Here is a 19,066-nt window from a genome sequence, read left to right on the forward strand (position 1 = left end):
AAAAAAACAACAAAAAACACGATTGAGAAACATCAATATGAACTAAGCAATAGCTAAAAAAAAAAGAATAATAAAGGGGAACACAGTATAATTCTCGAGAGGATGGCGTTGGAAGAAGTGGTACGATACTTAGGACCTCACAATGAGATCCCTTTGACACTCACTAGAGACTCGGAGACTGGCCATTTCCTCCTGAAACATTTTCTGCCCATTTTGCAGCAATATCATGACACGGGGAATATTAACGAGACCAACCCCGATAGTTTCCCCACTGATGAGGAAAGAAATAAATTACTGGCACATTATGGAATTGCTGTAAATACAGACGACCGAGGTGAGTTATGGATAGAGCTGGAAAAATGTTTACAATTATTAAACATGCTAAATTTATTCGGTTTGTTCCAGGATGCATTCGAATTTGAGGAGCCTGAAACAGATCAGGATGAAGAAGATCCCAGCCATTCGAAACTACCAGAAAACAAGACCAAAAGTGAAAATTCTAAGGATAATATCAGCTCAAAGAGGATTAATAATTTACAAGATATGAGCCTGGATTCTGATGCACACAGAGAATTAGGCTCTCCTTTAAAAAAACTAAAAATAGATACCTCTGTAATAGATGCTGAGAGTGACTCCACTCCGAATACTGCCAGAGGCAAGCCTAACGATGATATTAATAAGGGCCCTAGCGGCGACAATGAAAATAATGGCACTGATGACAATGACAGAACCGCTGGACCTATCATAACATTCACTCATGACCTAACTTCTGACTTTTTAAGCAGTCCACTGAAAATCATGAAAGCACTACCTTCTCCAGTTGTAAATGATAATGAACAGAAGATGAAACTAGAGGCATTCTTACAACGGTTGTTATTTCCAGAAATTCAAGAAATGCCTACATCCCTTAATAATGACAGCAGTAATAGAAATTCAGAAGGGGGGAGCTCAAACCAACAACAACAGCACGTATCATTTGATAGCCTTTTGCAAGAGGTAAACGACGCTTTTCCTAATACTCAATTAAATCTTAATATTCCTGTAGATGAGCATGGAAACACACCATTACATTGGCTGACTTCAATAGCAAACCTGGAATTAGTGAAACACCTGGTTAAGCATGGTTCAAACAGATTATATGGTGATAATATGGGGGAGTCATGCCTAGTGAAAGCTGTCAAATCAGTAAATAATTACGACTCTGGTACTTTTGAGGCACTTCTAGATTATTTATATCCATGTTTAATTTTGGAAGACTCAATGAATAGAACAATTTTGCACCATATCATTATTACGTCTGGTATGACTGGCTGTTCAGCAGCTGCGAAATATTATTTAGATATTTTAATGGGATGGATTGTCAAGAAACAAAATAGACCCATTCAAAGTGGTACTAACGAAAAAGAAAGCAAACCGAATGACAAAAATGGGGAAAGAAAGGACTCTATACTAGAAAATTTGGACCTGAAATGGATAATAGCAAACATGCTCAATGCGCAGGACTCTAATGGCGATACTTGCTTGAACATTGCAGCAAGATTGGGAAACATTTCAATAGTAGACGCTTTATTAGATTACGGTGCTGACCCATTTATTGCAAACAAATCAGGGTTGAGACCCGTGGATTTTGGGGCAGGTACTTCAAAATTACAAAATACGAACGGCGGTGACGAAAACTCGAAGATGGTCTCTAAGGGTGATTACGACGGTCAAAAAAATGGAAAGGCCAAAAAAATAAGGTCTCAACTGTTGAAAAACCCACCTGAAACAACTTCGTTAATTAATGATGTCCAAAATTTACTGAATTCAATCTCGAAAGATTATGAGAATGAAACAGTGCAATATAATGAGAAATTAGAAAAACTACACAAGGAATTGAACGAACAGCGAGAAGAATTAGCTAATTCTAGAGAACAACTAGCAAATGTGAAGCAATTGAAAGATGAATACTCACTAATGCAAGAGCAATTGACCAATTTAAAAGCAGGAATTGAAGAAGAAGAGGAAAGTTTTAGGGAAGAGAGCAAAAAGCTAGGAATAATTGCAGATGAAAGTTCAGGTATTGATTGGGACTCTAGCGAATATGATGCAGATGAACCCTTCAAAGTAGAGTTCCTTTCAGATTTCTTGGAGGATAAATTACAAAAGAATTATGAAGGCGATATTTCCAAACTATTAGAAGCGGAGTCGAAAGAGCAGATAATGGAACAGATACGAAATCAACTTCCCGCAGAAAAAATCCAATCGATGCTTCCACCAACGGTCTTATTGAAGGCAAGAATAAATGCATACAAGCGGAATGATAAACACCTAACCAATGTATTGGATACAATCAGCACCAAACAATCAGAATTAGAGAATAAATTTAGAAGAGTGTTATCTTTATGTTTGAAAATCGACGAAAATAAAGTTGACAATATGCTTGATGGTTTGTTACAGGCCATATCTTCTGAAGACCCACAAGACATTGACACTGACGAAATGCAAGATTTTTTAAAAAAGCATGCTTCATGAGGGCATGTGATTTCATTGCATTAACTTTTATGACTTTATTTGAAGTTATTTTTTTGTTTTAGCGCTTTATTTACTTTTATTTTACTACATAACTGTATTCTTACAAAATTTTTACGTACTCAGATGGGATATATAGGCACTTGATGTTTTATTTTCTTGTTCTTATCATATATCCGATGGAATAAAATGTTCTATTTTGCTGGCTTTTTCCAAAAATATTGTTTATGTGTCCTTCTACAAGATCTTAAGCCTGTCCTTCCACCTTTTAATGAACTCACCAAGTTTCTTCTCTCGTAATCATCATCGTTTTCTAAATCGTAGAAATACTCTTCGTCCAATGGTTTGCCGGCGGCGTCCTTACCATGACGGTAAATGACACCGACACATTTCGCGTCGCTCAAAATCGAACGTAATTCATCTCTTGAAAGCTCAGAAATTTGTGAGTTCACCTGCTGTAATTGGAATAATGGCGTCTGCTGGACGTTTGCAAAAGCTAGGTGATTGGTTAAAATATGCTGTAGATGCATAACATCAATATTTCTTCTAGATAGCTCATCCAAATTCTCTTTCACCGATTTTTTTGGCTTTGAAGGTAAGACCCTCTTGTTAAGTTTTGGTTTCTTCATAGTCATAGGATTTTTATCAGATGATAGTGAATCTTGTCTCAGGGTTTGTTCCTCGTGATCAACAGAGGAGACGGATGAAAGTGGGGACGATTTAGAATTTAGGAAGTGGTTTAGCATCCTTTCTGCAACGCCAGAATCACTACCAATTGAGATTTTGTTGCTATCCTTAAGTATTTTTTTGGGTCTGTCCATCGAAGTGTCAGTAAAAATCAATGGATGCTTCCTTATACTACCCATATGTTTCGTTTCACTTTCACTTTCAAATTCAGCTTTCTTCTCGAATCTTAACGGCTCTGAAGAAGAGTTTTTTTCTTTTAACGAAATGCGAAGTAAAACCTGCCTAAAATCCAACATGATACCCTTGTAATATGTCATATAAACGGTGTCTCCCTCTTCCAGAGTGAAATTAATGAATCCTCCCTCGTCTTGAATTTCTTTAACACATTTTTCGTTAGAGAATCTGGGAACAAGCCTATATGCCCTATTATTGTTATTCATGGTATCCTTTAATTGATAACAATCAAATTGCTTACGATAGGTAACGATTAATCCGTTCATACTGAAGCAGTGAATCTTCACTTCATTTGTTTGTGGTAAATAAGTTATACTAGCGTGTACTCTGGATATGAACTTATTCTTACAGAGCGCAACATCACATTGCGAACTATTGCGCCCTACAGTAATGGTGCTGATCTTGCTAGGATCTAGTTCAGCATTGATGACTCTAGTATGCCTTGAAGGAGAAGAAAGTTTGGAAGAAAACTTGGGTGACGTTTCTGCCAACTGGCCAGGAAAAGCTGGAGAGGAAGGGATGGCGTCAACCTTATTCGACCTAACGGGAGACGAAACCCTTCCTATACTGGAAGAAGGAAATGGAGTTGGATAATCTCCTTTCCCGAAATTTCCAATTGATTCTGACGCAGTTTTACCAGCTTTCTCATAATTGGATGAGGGACAATTAGGCTGCTGTTTGTAATTTGGTGGAGAGTACGGATCCACTGTCCTGTAGGGGGACGAAGGAAATTGCGAGCTCATGCCTTCTTGTGATTATTAATCTTTGATGTGTCGTGGCAGATGTATATGGACTTTTGTACGTAAAGTAGATTGCTATAATTCAATTCTAAATGAATGAAAGTAGAGAAAGAGTTTCCATTGATGAATTTTAGTTTACGTCGACTGCCGCTGTTCATTCTCATCAAAACACGAAAGCAAACCATAGAGATGAACTTAAGAAAAAAGGGCCACGGGATTTTTTTTTCGCGTTTTGGCGTTTTCATATCAAAAAAAAAAAACCATATTAACATCTGTACATTATTATTAACTAAACATCCGTACACAAAAGGTTTTCCAAGACAAAACGTTGTCGAGACTATTCTCTTTCGAAGAAATTCTAAAACACACTTCGGCAGGCCGGCAACAAGAAGGCGGCCCCTTGGGGAAAGGGAAGTCAATCCGTCTGCCCGTTCTCTAGGCTGATGGTAGGCAGGGCGATGCCATACTGGTGAAGTGTGGTCCGTCGGTCTGTCTCCTCCAAACGTTGATGTTCTCCTGGTAGCTTTCTCATCACCGTCAATATTACAAGTGTAAGAATGAGAAATGCTCTATATGAGGGTACTATTAAATTTCAAAAATGTTTACTTTTAAGAGGTATTTGCTAAAGCCTCATACAAATAATATAGACAAAAATGGGTAGTATGTAGTAGGACATTGAGAATAAAACTGTGAACCTGTTATTGACGACCGTGGAGAAATGTTATGATTATCTGAAGAGAAATATCGGAACGCATGCACACCAAATTTATACTTAGCAAGACTGGACGATACGAGACTGGTATACTTGTATGAAGACAGAATAGTGAACGAAAGACATGCGCATGACAACAAATTTACCGTATAGAAGAAATATTCTGCTTGTATGCCTGAGGGAACTCGAAAGGATCAATTTCAATGGCGTTGTAACAGTCACGAAAAAAGTGTAACTATAAGATAAAGCAAATTGTACTAACAAACTTAACCAAATTGCACAACAATTTGATTTTCTTTTTAAATAGAGGGTACTCCTTCATTCGGTAAACGTCACAACAAGTCCCACACTTTGTGTAACAGATGTGGTCGTCGTTCTTTCCATGTTCAAAAGAAGACCTGTTCCTCCTGTGGTTATCCAGCTGCTAAGACCAGATCTTACAACTGGGGTGCCAAGGCTAAGAGAAGACACACTACTGGTACTGGTAGAATGAGATACTTGAAACACGTTTCAAGAAGATTCAAGAACGGTTTCCAAACCGGCTCTGCTTCTAAGGCTTCTGCTTAATTTTTATACTAAGATCTATTTCTTTAAATGAAAACTCAATAATTAGAGACCTTATATAATAACCAACTGCAAAAAAACTTCTAAACAATTAGTTAACAAATCTCCAGCCTTTTTTTAATATATCTTTATTCATATGTAACGCCTTTGAGTGCTTACGGGAAAAGTAGAATTGATAGTTTCGTAATTCATGACCGGAAAAAGTGAAAAATTATTGTTCGATGAATATATACAGAGATGTCTTGAACTGTTTTTGCCAGCATCATTCGTTATAGGGAGCAAAGTTAGTGCAACCCAGTTACCAGATATCTAGTCACCAAGAAGAAAACCCGTAAAATCGTAGGTCATGGTCGAAGATTCCAGAGTTAGAGACGCCCTCAAAGGTGGTGATCAGAAGGCATTACCGGCCTCTTTGGTTCCTCAAGCACCTCCTGTCTTGACATCAAAGGATAAGATTACTAAGCGGATGATTGTGGTATTAGCGATGGCATCCCTCGAGACACACAAGATATCGTCCAACGGGCCTGGTGGTGACAAATATGTCCTTTTGAACTGTGACGACCATCAAGGTTTATTAAAAAAAATGGGTAGAGACATTAGTGAAGCAAGACCTGATATTACCCACCAATGTCTTTTGACGTTGCTAGATTCTCCAATCAACAAAGCCGGAAAGCTGCAGGTCTATATTCAAACAAGTCGAGGAATTCTGATCGAGGTTAACCCCACTGTTCGTATACCAAGAACTTTCAAAAGATTTTCAGGTTTAATGGTTCAGTTACTACATAAGCTTTCTATCAGATCGGTAAATTCTGAAGAAAAGTTACTTAAAGTCATTAAGAACCCAATTACCGATCACCTACCTACTAAGTGCCGTAAGGTGACATTATCCTTTGACGCACCAGTTATCCGCGTTCAAGATTACATCGAAAAACTAGACGATGATGAAAGTATATGTGTCTTTGTTGGTGCCATGGCAAGAGGTAAAGATAACTTTGCGGATGAATACGTCGACGAAAAAGTCGGCTTGTCCAATTACCCATTGTCTGCCTCAGTTGCATGTTCTAAATTTTGCCATGGCGCTGAAGATGCTTGGAATATTTTATAGTGTTTAAGTCTACTTGGCATCCTCTTTGTATAATAAACAGTCAATATACGATATAGAAACAATCGAGTTAGCGATTAATTCGACTGCACCTCTATCCTTCCCCCACGCGAAATAATGGTTCGGAAGTCATCTGAACGAGGCTCAGTCTTTGAATATTTCACCTAATTCGGACCCTGAACGGTGAACAAAATTTCAATATGATATAAACAAAACGTGGAAGAACTCTTGGCAAAGACAAAGGATAAAGAGCTCGTTGGAAAAGTTTTTTTACAACTGCAAACGGCACTTAATATTGCTAATTAACTTGCCAGTATCATTTCCCTAGCGCCTTGCCGATTTGGTCTTTTTGGCACTGTTTATTCTTACTAAACGATATTCGTAAAACGGAAATCAAAGAAAACCAAAATTGAAGTCCCAAAGCGTGGCAATAAAAGAACAAGTAACTGCAAGAACACCAAGAAGCTACAGTAAGAAATGAAAAGGATTTTCTCTGGTGTGAAGTCCCCAAAGTTATCTGCTCCCCCAAAAGTTTTCAAAAATGATGAGAGCCCATCCACTCCGAGCTCTCCCAAATTCGACCAAGGGCTTCGAAGTTTATCAGCATCAGCTTCAAGACTCTTCAGTAACTCAATATCCACTCCTGGGAGCCCTACGTTAGATCTTCCGCAAGAACACTCTATTAATGGTGATATCTCACCAGAACTAGTACCAATCGTTACTTTACTCTCTGCACAGGCTCATAGGAGATACCATTATGGTATATTCTTGATATTACATGATTTGAAGACAGACGGAACACCTGCCGCGCGTCAGTGGGAAGAATGCTATGGTGTGTTGCTAGGAACTCAGCTGGCTTTATGGGATGCAAAAGAATTATCAGATTCCAAGAATAATAAGAACACATCAACCATGAAAAAAGCCGCATCGAGACCTTCTTTTATCAATTTTACAGATGCTTCTGTGAGGAGTTTGGACGCTAATGATCAGGTAATCATTGCATCAGAGAACGAAAAGACAAAGAAAGATCTAGACAATGTTCTTGTTGTTTCAACAACTTTAAAAAACAGGTATTTCTTAAAATTCAAAAATTCAAAATCATTCAAAACTTGGAACGCAGCAATTAGGCTTAGTTTGTTCGAGTTTACGGCGTTGCAAGAGGCCTACACGGGCTCATTTTTGTCAAGCAGAGGTGTTAAACTTGGTGATATCAAAGTTGTTATGGCAGATACAAAATTCACTTATGAGGACTGGGTTAGCGTAAGATTCGGGACAGGTATGCCATGGAAACGTTGTTATGCTGTTATTTCTCCACAGTCTGGCAAAAAAAAGAAAAATTCGAAAGGTTCAATATGTTTCTATGAAAATAACAAAAAAACCAAAAAATCAAACATAATGACAACGGTAGTAGATGCACGGGCTTTATATGCCGTTTATCCTTCCTCGCCGATATTAATCGACACATCTACAATCATAAAATTGGAAGGTTTTGTCTCTTTTGACAAAAGTGAGGAACCTCAAGAAACCAACCTATTTATCATGCCTGAAAAGCATCAAGGTGTTCCGGGATATGACACTATTATTCGCTTCTTAATCCCAGCTATGAACGCGTTCTACTTATATGGTAGGCCAAAGGGTTTGATTGCCAACAGAACTGACCCAGACTCCCTGCTGTTTGCCTTACCCACTCTTCCGCATATATATTATTTGCAGGTGGATGACGTTTTATCATTAACAAAAGACAAAAATTACATACATTGGAGTGCTGCTGATTGGAGGAATAACATTGTTCAAGTATTACAGAAAAAATTAAGTAAGGGCTATAAAGGCTGTGGTAATAAAACTGTATCAGTTTCATCTGGGATGATGAAGTCGCCGGCAATTAGTTCAGCTGAATTATTTGAAGGGTACGATTCTCTCCCTGAAAGACAAATGGAAAGTCCGCAAAAATCTAAGATGAAGTCTCCTACATTAGCATCGACCGATGATATTAATTCCGCTTCTGCTTCCGTAAACTCACATGCTACCTCAGTAAAACAAACTGAATTATTTGTGACTGATAATTCTTCAAAAATCAATGACTCTGTGTCGGCGCAGTCCAGTGTCACTACTAACTTCAAAGATACTTTTACCACCCCAATGACATCAGGAATGCTCAACCATGAAAATTCAGAGAGAAGCTTTGGTTCAGGATTAAAACTCAAAATCACTGATTCAAATTTGGAAAATATGGAAGACGTTGAAGCGAAATCTGCTAACGAATTCTCTACGACACCAGAAGACAAACATATTCACCTCGCCAATGCAGCCGAATTATCCGCCCTTTACGACAAATATTCCACATCTCCGTTTGGTAAATCGGAGGCTAATTCAAGCCCTAAACCTCAAAAATTGGAAGTTAAAGATCGGTCAAAAAATGAAAACAGAAGCCCCTATGAGAGATACGTAGGTACATCCGCTGAAAGCAAGACATTTGAAATAGGTAACGTCAGAGAGTCGAAAAGTACGATAAATACTTCCCTTTCTTCGCCTTTGAGGGTAGAAGATAGTAGACGTTCAAAAAATGAGGACCTGGGATCTTTGAAAGAGTTTGAAGAGTTATCTCAAAAGATTAGCAATATGGGAATGGCAAATATTTCTTCAGAAGCTTTAAGTGACACAGCAGAAAACAGTTCTTTTGTTACGGACCTGAACTTGAATATCAATAACAGTTCATCGGTCAATCTCAATGAAGAACAACGTGTGCCGGATTTTGGGGAGGAAAACGTATTTGATCCAGATTATATGGAACAAAACCAAATGTTGGAAACAGAAAGTAGGTACACTACGGATGAGTTTGACTTTTCAGATAATCAGGATGCAGCATCCAGTAATTATAGCAATGGGCAAACCAACCGAACAGTAACTGAAACCCTTTCTGCCAGTGACAGAAATGACAAGATCCCACATTCTTCTTTATTTACAAACTTAAACCAGCTTACTTCGAATGGAGGAAACTATCAGGATAGGGAAGATTTCTCTGGTGATCAAATAAACAAACCTCAACAATCTCAACCACTTCATGTGAAAGGACCACAAACTTCGTCATTTGGTTACAGAAATTCTTCAGCCAATAGCTCGCAGCCTCAAGCACCATACCCGGTTGGTCGCCCGTTAGGTAAGATAAGAACGGGTCCGCTGACCGTCCAGCCTATGCAACAAGGTGGAAACTCATCAATGTATTCTTTCCAATCTTCGCAACATCGGTTTCATTCGTCGCAACAGCGCCAAAACCAATCACTTTCCTTCAGAAACAATACCTATGGAAGTGGTAACAATCAAAATACATTCCATCCATCGCCGCAACTGCAACAACAGCCTCAAAATATGAGATATTTGAATAATAAGTTACCAATAAATGATAGATCTCCAATACCGCAAACACAGCACCATGTACCAGATGGCCGTCCCAGCCTCCATATAAATACCACTAACCGCACAAATCCGCTTACTGCACAAAGTGGATTTTCTCAATTTATGCCTCCCAATAGCACATCAACCAACCCATATTCCAGCTGATTCATTTATATTTCATCTTTTCTTTTTTTTTTTTTTACAATTCAGTAGTTTTATATAACTTCCCATAAATGTATTATTTTTTTAATACGACTATAATATACCTCTATACCCTTATTTATCTCTTTACCTTTGCTTTTAAGCTAAACAAATCTTCATTAACAGGTATTATATTACTGGCGTCGCGTTTCGTTTAGGCGCATCGAGCCGAGACTTCAGAATCACAAATGCTTTGTATATATGTTACGTATTCAGTATTGCCCAACATGCAACTAGATTCAACTAAGCAGACGTGGGTACTTACATGAGAAGCAGATCATTGAAATTTTACTAAGTTAAAGAAGAGGAAGGGCTCCAATGATTGTAAGAATGATACGTCTTTGTAAAGGTCCAAAGTTGTTGCGAAGTCAATTCGCATCAGCAAGTGCACTATATTCAACCAAGTCATTGTTCAAACCTCCCATGTACCAAAAAGCGGAAATTAATTTGATTATTCCACATAGAAAGCACTTTTTGTTGCGGTCGATTCGATTACAATCAGACATTGCGCAAGGAAAGAAGTCCACCAAGCCCACTTTAAAGTTGTCCAATGCAAATTCAAAATCCTCGGGGTTTAAAGACATTAAACGGCTATTCGTCTTATCTAAACCGGAATCCAAGTACATTGGTCTTGCCCTCCTTTTAATCCTCATTTCAAGTTCAGTTAGTATGGCTGTACCTTCCGTTATCGGTAAATTATTAGACTTGGCTTCCGAAAGTGACGGCGAAGATGAAGAGGGCTCAAAAAGCAATAAGTTATATGGTTTTACGAAGAAGCAATTTTTCACAGCATTAGGAGCAGTATTTATAATTGGAGCAGTTGCTAATGCAAGCAGAATCATCATTTTAAAGGTCACCGGTGAGAGACTGGTCGCAAGATTAAGAACGAGAACAATGAAAGCTGCATTAGATCAAGATGCCACATTTTTAGATACTAATCGTGTCGGTGATTTGATCTCAAGATTATCATCTGATGCATCTATAGTGGCCAAATCGGTCACACAAAACGTCTCTGATGGAACAAGGGCAATTATTCAAGGGTTTGTCGGTTTTGGCATGATGAGCTTCCTCTCGTGGAAATTGACTTGCGTAATGATGATTTTAGCCCCTCCTTTAGGTGCTATGGCACTGATATATGGTAGGAAAATACGAAACCTATCAAGACAGTTACAAACCTCAGTAGGTGGGTTAACAAAAGTGGCAGAAGAGCAATTAAATGCTACTAGGACAATTCAAGCATATGGTGGTGAAAAAAACGAGGTTCGCCGCTATGCAAAAGAGGTTAGAAATGTATTTCATATTGGTCTGAAGGAAGCGGTTACTTCCGGTTTATTCTTCGGAAGTACTGGGCTAGTTGGCAACACTGCAATGCTGTCGTTATTATTGGTTGGAACAAGCATGATTCAAAGTGGTTCAATGACTGTCGGTGAATTATCTAGTTTCATGATGTATGCCGTGTATACCGGAAGTTCATTATTTGGTTTATCGAGCTTCTATTCAGAACTTATGAAAGGTGCTGGTGCGGCTGCCAGGGTTTTTGAATTAAATGACCGTAAGCCATTGATTCGTCCGACTATTGGAAAGGATCCTGTGTCATTAGCCCAAAAACCCATCGTTTTCAAAAACGTGTCATTCACTTATCCCACTCGGCCCAAACACCAGATTTTCAAGGATTTGAATATTACTATCAAGCCTGGTGAACACGTTTGCGCTGTCGGTCCATCAGGAAGCGGCAAATCAACAATTGCGTCTTTGTTGCTCAGGTACTACGATGTGAACTCAGGATCGATCGAATTTGGTGATGAAGACATCAGAAATTTCAACTTGAGGAAGTATCGAAGACTAATAGGATACGTGCAACAAGAACCACTACTTTTCAATGGGACTATTCTGGACAATATCCTCTACTGCATTCCGCCTGAAATTGCGGAGCAGGATGATCGTATTAGACGTGCTATTGGAAAAGCTAATTGCACAAAATTTTTGGCCAATTTTCCAGATGGATTGCAGACTATGGTTGGTGCTAGAGGCGCGCAATTGTCCGGTGGTCAAAAGCAAAGAATTGCATTAGCTAGAGCGTTTTTACTAGATCCTGCCGTCCTTATTTTAGATGAAGCAACCAGTGCCCTTGACTCTCAAAGTGAAGAAATAGTTGCCAAAAATCTTCAGAGACGTGTGGAAAGGGGGTTCACTACTATATCAATTGCACATAGGCTTTCGACGATCAAACACAGTACTAGGGTGATTGTGTTAGGAAAACATGGCTCAGTGGTTGAAACCGGTTCATTCCGAGATCTAATCGCCATTCCTAATAGTGAACTAAATGCGCTGCTTGCCGAACAGCAGGACGAGGAAGGAAAAGGGGGAGTGATAGATTTGGACAATAGTGTTGCCCGGGAAGTATAAGAAGTTGCCGCAGTATGGAATCACTTTTCTATGCCACAGTTATGGTATGTGTTGGAAGACAATTAATTATCGCATTATGTTTGCTGAATATGAAATTGTGTATTCTATAATTTAAATGATGCCCAATGTAATTTACACAAACAGTTTTTTTTTAAAGCTCCTTGTACGCCTTTATACACATTAAATTAATATTAGATGCACAACATACGGTACGTTTAGGAAACTCAAATTAAGCTTTATTTTTTTACTTTTTTATTATTGTTACTATTATTCTTATTATCAACATTATCGTTTTCATATCTTTCCTGAGTACAAATATGACTGAAACTTACAAAAAAAAAATTAATTATTTATTACTATTAATGATTAGATGTTACGCTTTTTTATAAAAGTGAGAGTGATACTCGGTTTAAATCATCGTCCACCCTTCATCCGTTGTTTCAGCAGGTGTCAGTTTGGTTGCATCTACATTTTCCTCTTTCTTGCGCGGAGTTTTCACTCTTGATAAAGTAACGCTTCTTGCATACTCAAGTTCGTTGTAAATTGCACTTATTGCAGTTTTAATCCCATCTTCTTTGGAAATTTTCTTCTTTATTAATCCAGCTCTATCCTTCATTATTTTGTTCGTCGTAGCTACTTTTAAAGCATCTGCTAATGTTTGAGCGTTAAGTTTCTTTAAAGCAATACCAACTCCAATGTCTTCTACTCTACCTGCATAAAAGAACTGATCACCAAAGAAAGGTTTTATAACAGTAGGTAAACCAGCACGTAATGAAGCTCCAGTAGTTCCAGAACCACCATGGTGAACGGCAGCATCGACTTGTGGGAACAACCAATCATGGGGAACGTTTCCGATATTTAAAATGTTTCTTGGAAGATCTACCTCTGTCTTCTTTGCCGCCTTATCGCCCAACCTTTCTGACCATCCCTTATTTAAAATGCAGTATACATCTGCTTCCATAACTGCTTCGACAAGAGCTTCCGTCATTTCTTTGGCATTAGAGACTACAATCGAACCAAACCCGATATAAACCAATTTTTTTCCTTTTGATCTTGCCTCAGAAATAAATTCTTGTAATTCTGCTGGCGGTTTGAAAGTACTCTTATCATCAAGAAACCAATATCCTGTAACTCTCACCCACTCGCTAAAATCAATTGATGGCGGAAAAATTGTAGGAGAAACATTGTATAAGAAAGGAACATTATTCTGCTGTAAAAGAAAAAGATTTGTTTTCCCTAAACCTAGAGTTTCAACTCTCCACTTGTTTACTTGCCCACTAATTCCCTTCCAGAAAACGTTTTCGAAAAGGACATGTGTCAGGTAGTTATAGTTACCGCCCCTTTTTTGATCTGGTACAATAAATGCATGTGGATATGCTCTTGTTCTTGTCCATGGCATGGTAAATGCTCGAAAATAAGGAATTTGCAATGCTTCAGTAATATGAATACCAACCATAGCTGAGGGTGATTCAATCAGAATATCAAATTTTCTTCTGTTACAAACCTCCCAAGATGTCTGTAAAAGAGCATCGATCCATCCCCTAAATTTGCTCGAAGCTTCTCTCAGCATTTTAACATTCATTGATTCATTTTCCACCATCAAGGACATCAACTCCACTGGGTTACCAGCAATCTCTTCAAACTGGATTCCATGACTTTCAACAAAGTCTCTAAATTCCGAATGTGTAATTATTACCACTTGGTGACCTTCTTTTATCAAGCCCTTTCCAAGTGCAATATATGGTTGAACATCCCCTCTTGAGCCAATCGTCAATAATCCAAACTTATAACTCTTGTTTGGTTTTATGCTTGTTTTATAGTGCGGATTCTCATCAATCATTAACGGTACCTCAAAGCCCTCGGCATTAATTTTATCTTCGAAAAGCTTCAACTTCGCTGAGTCAGGGTTATGCTGAACATCGCCAAGAGAAGCACTCGATATATTCGATCCTTCTGCACTGCTTGCATATATGTTATCTAAGAGCTTTAAAAGAATGCGTTCAATATCATCCCTGGCGACCTCAGTGCTAAATTCAAAAAATAGCTCCTCGTGACCGTGAATTACTATAACCAATACAAAATAACCAAATCGAAATCCCTTTTCTTTATAGCATGTCTCCACATCAACCAATGGCAAAACCATGTATGTATTAGACCCTGGTAATAACGATCTGAAGCACACCGTATCATTGGATACGTAAATCTTACCATAAACGGGAACATTTCTATTCAGGTATGTGTAGTAAGTACTGATTAGTGACTTCTCTTTATTAAACTTGAAATGGTACCTGAACCGCTCGTTAGCAGAAACCTCTTCTGTTTCTTTAATCAAATAGGTATCATCCTTTTGAAACGGGATAAACTTGTTCCGGTAGTGTATTGGTTTGGCAGCCCACATTTCGGCAAAATTTTTGAGGTGACTTGGCTTCCAAGCTACGGTTTGCTCTTGACTATCTTCTTGTTCATGAATATGAATCGTGGAATGCACAGAAGAGTCTATATCATTCGCCGCATCTTTATATATTTCCTCCACATCCTCAACTTGAGAATCTTCAAGAGGTTTAGCTCTACGAAACCAACTATTGCTTCTTTCTCTAAATCTGAATCGACTCTTTTTCCCATTTTCCGAAGAAGGCACAGCCGAAGTTGGAACATTCAAATATTTTGAATCCTCGCCGTTATTCTTTTGCTCAACTGTAGCTGGTGTCTCTTTTCCAAAACTTGATTTTGATTTCTTGGCTGGAATATCATAATAAAGTGTATTAACACCGGATTTCTGCAATATAGCCAACTGTTCGCCAAGGCTCTCTTTGACCTGACTACCGGACCCATCCATGAAAACAAACATGAAATCATCGATAGCATAGGTCTGTGAGCTCTCCAAAGCTCTTAATCTCAATGTTAAAGCTTTGTTGACTATAGGTTGATCATCTATCTCTATAATGTTGGGCAGCGGAATTTTTAAACTTATCGAATTGTTTTCAGAATTCTGAGCTGCGAACTGCTCCTTTTTCAAAGCGTTCACCCACGATTTAGCGGAGAACTCTGAATCTGCATTGAATTTGAATGTACTTTCATCTGTGTAAAGCTTAAATGTTTTCGTAGCACTCCCGTTTAAGGTATGTTTTTGTGTTTCAATTTTTTGGACCTCCCTCAAATCTATGGTTAAAACCGGAAAGTATAGCTCAGTTGATGAGGTATACATAGAAAATAAATGATTCTTTAGTACGCACCAATACCTGGTAGACCTAATTAGTTTTGTCCTGATATTAAGGTTTCCAGACATTTTAACCGACCGAGGATTCTTAGGTAAATATGCAAAGAATAGGAAATGTTTTGTTGTAATAAAAATATGGCCTTGAACCAACACATCTTTAAGTAGCCATGCAGGGAAATCATTCAAAAATGGTTCCTGTTCGTCTAAACAAAACCGCTGTCTCAACTTAGCCACATTGTCTTTTGACAGTTTTTCCCTAGTTATTGAGAAGTCGAATAAAGTTGGCTTTCTTTTGTCTAATCTTGGTACTTCCGGATGCGATTTAGTTTTGAGATTTTCCTTTTTGCTTTTTACCTCATTTCGACCAATGTTTTCCTGGAAACTATCACTGGAATCAGATTCTTCAGAATCAACTTGCGACAACACATTCATTTCTTGAGCATTATTCATCCCTGCATACACACTAGCAGTAGTTAATAAACCGGCAATACTTTTCATCATATACTTGGATTTCGCCAAGTCATCTGCATTATCGTTATTGTAACCGTTTTCGTCATCATCACTACGGGCTTCATTTGGACTGTCCTGCAGTTCTTGCTGCTCAGACGACCCCATCGATAAACTGCTATTTGATCTTCCTCTCCAGCGCTTGAACTTCGAAAGTGACCTTGAAAGGCGATGATGCCTAGGGGAAGTTTCTGGCTCAGATGGCTTATCAGGTACCAACGAAATGCTTGGTTTTGGCCCCGCCTCGCTATCAGACGCTGATATGATTTGAGTGATGGGCATTCTTTTAAGTTATACGGATTTTCACCAAAGCATAAAGTGCAACTGAACTTCTGATGTTTACTTTTTGACAGCCATGACTTTATCAGTGATAAATGCAATGACTTTCCGATCTACTCCTTCTGTTGACTTTTAGTCCCTTTTTTCTTAGATGTTATGTTACAGTCACATCAGGGTTAAGTTTTTCCAAGTCATCTCAAAACAATGACCTATTTTATTTCTAGATAAACCCTGGTGTAAGCAGGGTTAATTTTGTCCCAAACGGGCAAAATATAAATACCCCTTTCGGGAAATAAACTAAAAAGAGTTCTAATTAGCCAATTGGCAAGAAAGCTCGATGAAGAATCATTATGGGTTTAGAAATCAGATTTCCTTACTTTACAAGTTCTCTCACGCAAGCTTGATCGTTTTTAAATTTTCTACGTTCATTCAAGACAAAGTGGTTACAGATAGAAGTTTTTCTCACATTTAGATTATTTTTTCCTGATAGTATTAAATAACACGTACGATCAACAAATTGTTGCTCAGTTTAAGTGAGCCTAGAGAATTAAGCTTTATTACTGCTGTATTTTCTGTTATTTTGATTGCCTTGGGAATAAAGGAAAGGTTTGGAGGGGCACATCTTCCTAAATAGCAGTAAGGAAAAAGAATCGCGTGTGAAGTCTTTTAAATCAACATAGTTATCCTCGGTTCCAACTATTTTACTTTCGTTTCAATTCCGTTGTTCTTAACTAATCTTCTTTTCTTTTAACTTGTTACAAGCCAGTACTCATTGCAAAATCAAAAAAAAAAAACACAACTAATAAACTAAACAACTAAAAAAATGAATTCTCCAACAATGAAATCGGAACAACTTACTCCAAAACTCTCACCAATGTCCTTTTGTTTGGATGACCAAAGAAATGCAGGCTCTTTTCAAAATCTATTGAACTCACCTACGAAGCTAAAATTAGACACTGGCCCGATTGGTAATTCCTTGTTATATCCAACATCACTCTCTAAATTGAGCGAGTTATCAAGAGGTGGACGTTCTAAACAAAGAAGGGGCTCTGACACTATGAGGTCTGTATCGCCTATTAGGTTTCAGTTTTTGAACAACACTCCAAAGATGTTAAAACCCGAGTACCTATCTCAAACAACCAGTAATCTGCCATTGCTATCTGCCCTATTGAAGAATAGCAAGAAAACTACTAGTGAAGGCCAGAATTCAAACCCTGATCCATTGAACATAGAGAAAAACATCATTAAACAAAGCATCAAGGACAAACTAGAGCAGCTGCGCAGTTCAGAATCCGTTGCGCAAGTACAAAAGAAAGAACGCAATCCCCCTTCATTTGAGGCCAAAGTCTGTGCGGAAGAACCGATATTACGGAAAAACGCCGAAGGGTTGCTCCCCTCATACGTTCCTGTTCCTGCTACTCCTTTGGAAGATCCAGAAAATCATGGGGTGCGAAAGGTCGAGGACAAAGGACTTAGAGTCGTCTCCGGCGGCTCCACTCAGTGTCTAAGCACCGAAGTGAACGAATTGCCTAAGGATCTGAATCTAGACAATTTACCTACGGATAATAACGGGTTCGTTCAATATGGTCTCAAAGGCAATAACAACAACAACAGATATAGCTTTATCTCGTCTACGTCGACGGACTATGAGCCCGAATGGTGTGACGGACAACAACATATTTCAATGCAAATGGCCTCTATGGCCAATGCAGAGGAGGCAAATAGTCGTGAAAAATCGAATTTAGACATAAAGATCAAGCAGCTAGAACTTGAAATTACAGAATTAAAGTTGCAGAATGAAAAATTAGTGCATTCCATGACGACGAACAGATACATTGAAGAAAGATTTATGCTTGAGGTTATGAAGGATCCTAGTATACAGGCTCAAAGATCCCAAAGAGATATTGAGAGAAAAGTCAAGCAACTGGAGAAAAAATTCTTCAATTGTAAAAAAGTTCTTAAGAAATTGACTGAATCCTCCGCAGTAGTGGCCACCTCCACTTCAAAAACTGAAGGAAATTCAGCAAGAATCCCATGCCCTAAGACTAGACTGGCACGCGTTTCTGTTTTAGACCTAAAGAAAATTGAAGAACAGCCAGATTCTTCTTCGGGAACTTCGTCCGAGGAAGATCATCTAACAAACGATGATACGGATGCTAATACTAGCGAAGATTTAAATGTTGCTTTTGAAGAGGAGCCAACTTCTGCTATTTCCACAACAGCATCTGTGCAGAGTGGGGAAAGTAAAAGAGGTTTCCAACTTAACCTTCCTGTCCAAGTGGAGAAGAAGGAAAAATGAAGCGTCAACTTCAAATTAAATTAACTTATTTTACACAAACATTCACAATACATCAATGCTGATAGGCGCTTTGTATTGTAGGCTATCGAGTTACGCATCTGCAATGTGCGTGATTTCTCCGTTATCCATCCTTCTCATTGGACAATTTTTATTTGAATATTACTGAACTTCAAAGGGCTTGTCGTGTGATTTAATCTTTTTTCTTACAACGTCG

The 19,066-nt window shown here is 38.4% G+C and overlaps 8 protein-coding genes across 8 annotated transcripts; 6 read left to right on the forward strand and 2 right to left on the reverse strand.

The window, feature by feature from the left end:
- Positions 1–102: 102 nt before the first annotated feature.
- Positions 103–2,514, forward strand: SWI6 (transcriptional regulator SWI6; the record flags this gene model as incomplete). Its single annotated transcript, NM_001182069.1, has 1 exon — positions 103–2,514. One exon carries the CDS (start codon positions 103–105, stop codon positions 2,512–2,514), a length of 2,412 nt encoding a protein of 803 aa, NP_013283.1.
- Positions 2,515–2,705: 191 nt separating this feature from the next.
- On the reverse strand, positions 2,706–4,175 carry TOS4 (Tos4p; the record flags this gene model as incomplete). Its single annotated transcript, NM_001182070.1, has 1 exon — positions 2,706–4,175. The coding sequence occupies one exon, from the start codon at positions 4,173–4,175 to the stop codon at positions 2,706–2,708; it is 1,470 nt and encodes a 489-aa protein (NP_013284.1).
- A 650-nt stretch (positions 4,176–4,825) lies between these two features.
- On the forward strand, positions 4,826–5,451 carry RPL37A (60S ribosomal protein eL37 RPL37A; the record flags this gene model as incomplete). Its single annotated transcript, NM_001182072.1, has 2 exons — positions 4,826–4,832; positions 5,192–5,451. 2 exons carry the CDS (start codon positions 4,826–4,828, stop codon positions 5,449–5,451), a joined length of 267 nt encoding a protein of 88 aa, NP_013286.1.
- A 343-nt stretch (positions 5,452–5,794) lies between these two features.
- On the forward strand, positions 5,795–6,553 carry EMG1 (18S rRNA pseudouridine methyltransferase; the record flags this gene model as incomplete). The annotated part of the gene is made up of 1 exon (NM_001182073.1): positions 5,795–6,553. The coding sequence occupies one exon, from the start codon at positions 5,795–5,797 to the stop codon at positions 6,551–6,553; it is 759 nt and encodes a 252-aa protein (NP_013287.1).
- Positions 6,554–7,027: 474 nt separating this feature from the next.
- SKG3 (Skg3p) lies at positions 7,028–10,108 on the forward strand (the record flags this gene model as incomplete). The annotated part of the gene is made up of 1 exon (NM_001182074.1): positions 7,028–10,108. One exon carries the CDS (start codon positions 7,028–7,030, stop codon positions 10,106–10,108), a length of 3,081 nt encoding a protein of 1,026 aa, NP_013288.1.
- A 354-nt stretch (positions 10,109–10,462) lies between these two features.
- On the forward strand, positions 10,463–12,550 carry MDL1 (ATP-binding cassette permease MDL1; the record flags this gene model as incomplete). The annotated part of the gene is made up of 1 exon (NM_001182075.1): positions 10,463–12,550. The coding sequence occupies one exon, from the start codon at positions 10,463–10,465 to the stop codon at positions 12,548–12,550; it is 2,088 nt and encodes a 695-aa protein (NP_013289.1).
- Positions 12,551–12,959: 409 nt separating this feature from the next.
- ATG26 (sterol 3-beta-glucosyltransferase) lies at positions 12,960–16,556 on the reverse strand (the record flags this gene model as incomplete). Its single annotated transcript, NM_001182076.1, has 1 exon — positions 12,960–16,556. One exon carries the CDS (start codon positions 16,554–16,556, stop codon positions 12,960–12,962), a length of 3,597 nt encoding a protein of 1,198 aa, NP_013290.1.
- Positions 16,557–17,376: 820 nt separating this feature from the next.
- Positions 17,377–18,852, forward strand: MMR1 (Mmr1p; the record flags this gene model as incomplete). The annotated part of the gene is made up of 1 exon (NM_001182077.1): positions 17,377–18,852. One exon carries the CDS (start codon positions 17,377–17,379, stop codon positions 18,850–18,852), a length of 1,476 nt encoding a protein of 491 aa, NP_013291.1.
- Between the last annotated feature and the right edge of the window lie 214 nt (positions 18,853–19,066).

This window comes from Saccharomyces cerevisiae, chromosome XII (genome assembly GCF_000146045.2).
Source record: "Saccharomyces cerevisiae S288C chromosome XII, complete sequence".
Lineage (NCBI taxonomy): Eukaryota > Fungi > Ascomycota > Saccharomycetes > Saccharomycetales > Saccharomycetaceae > Saccharomyces > Saccharomyces cerevisiae.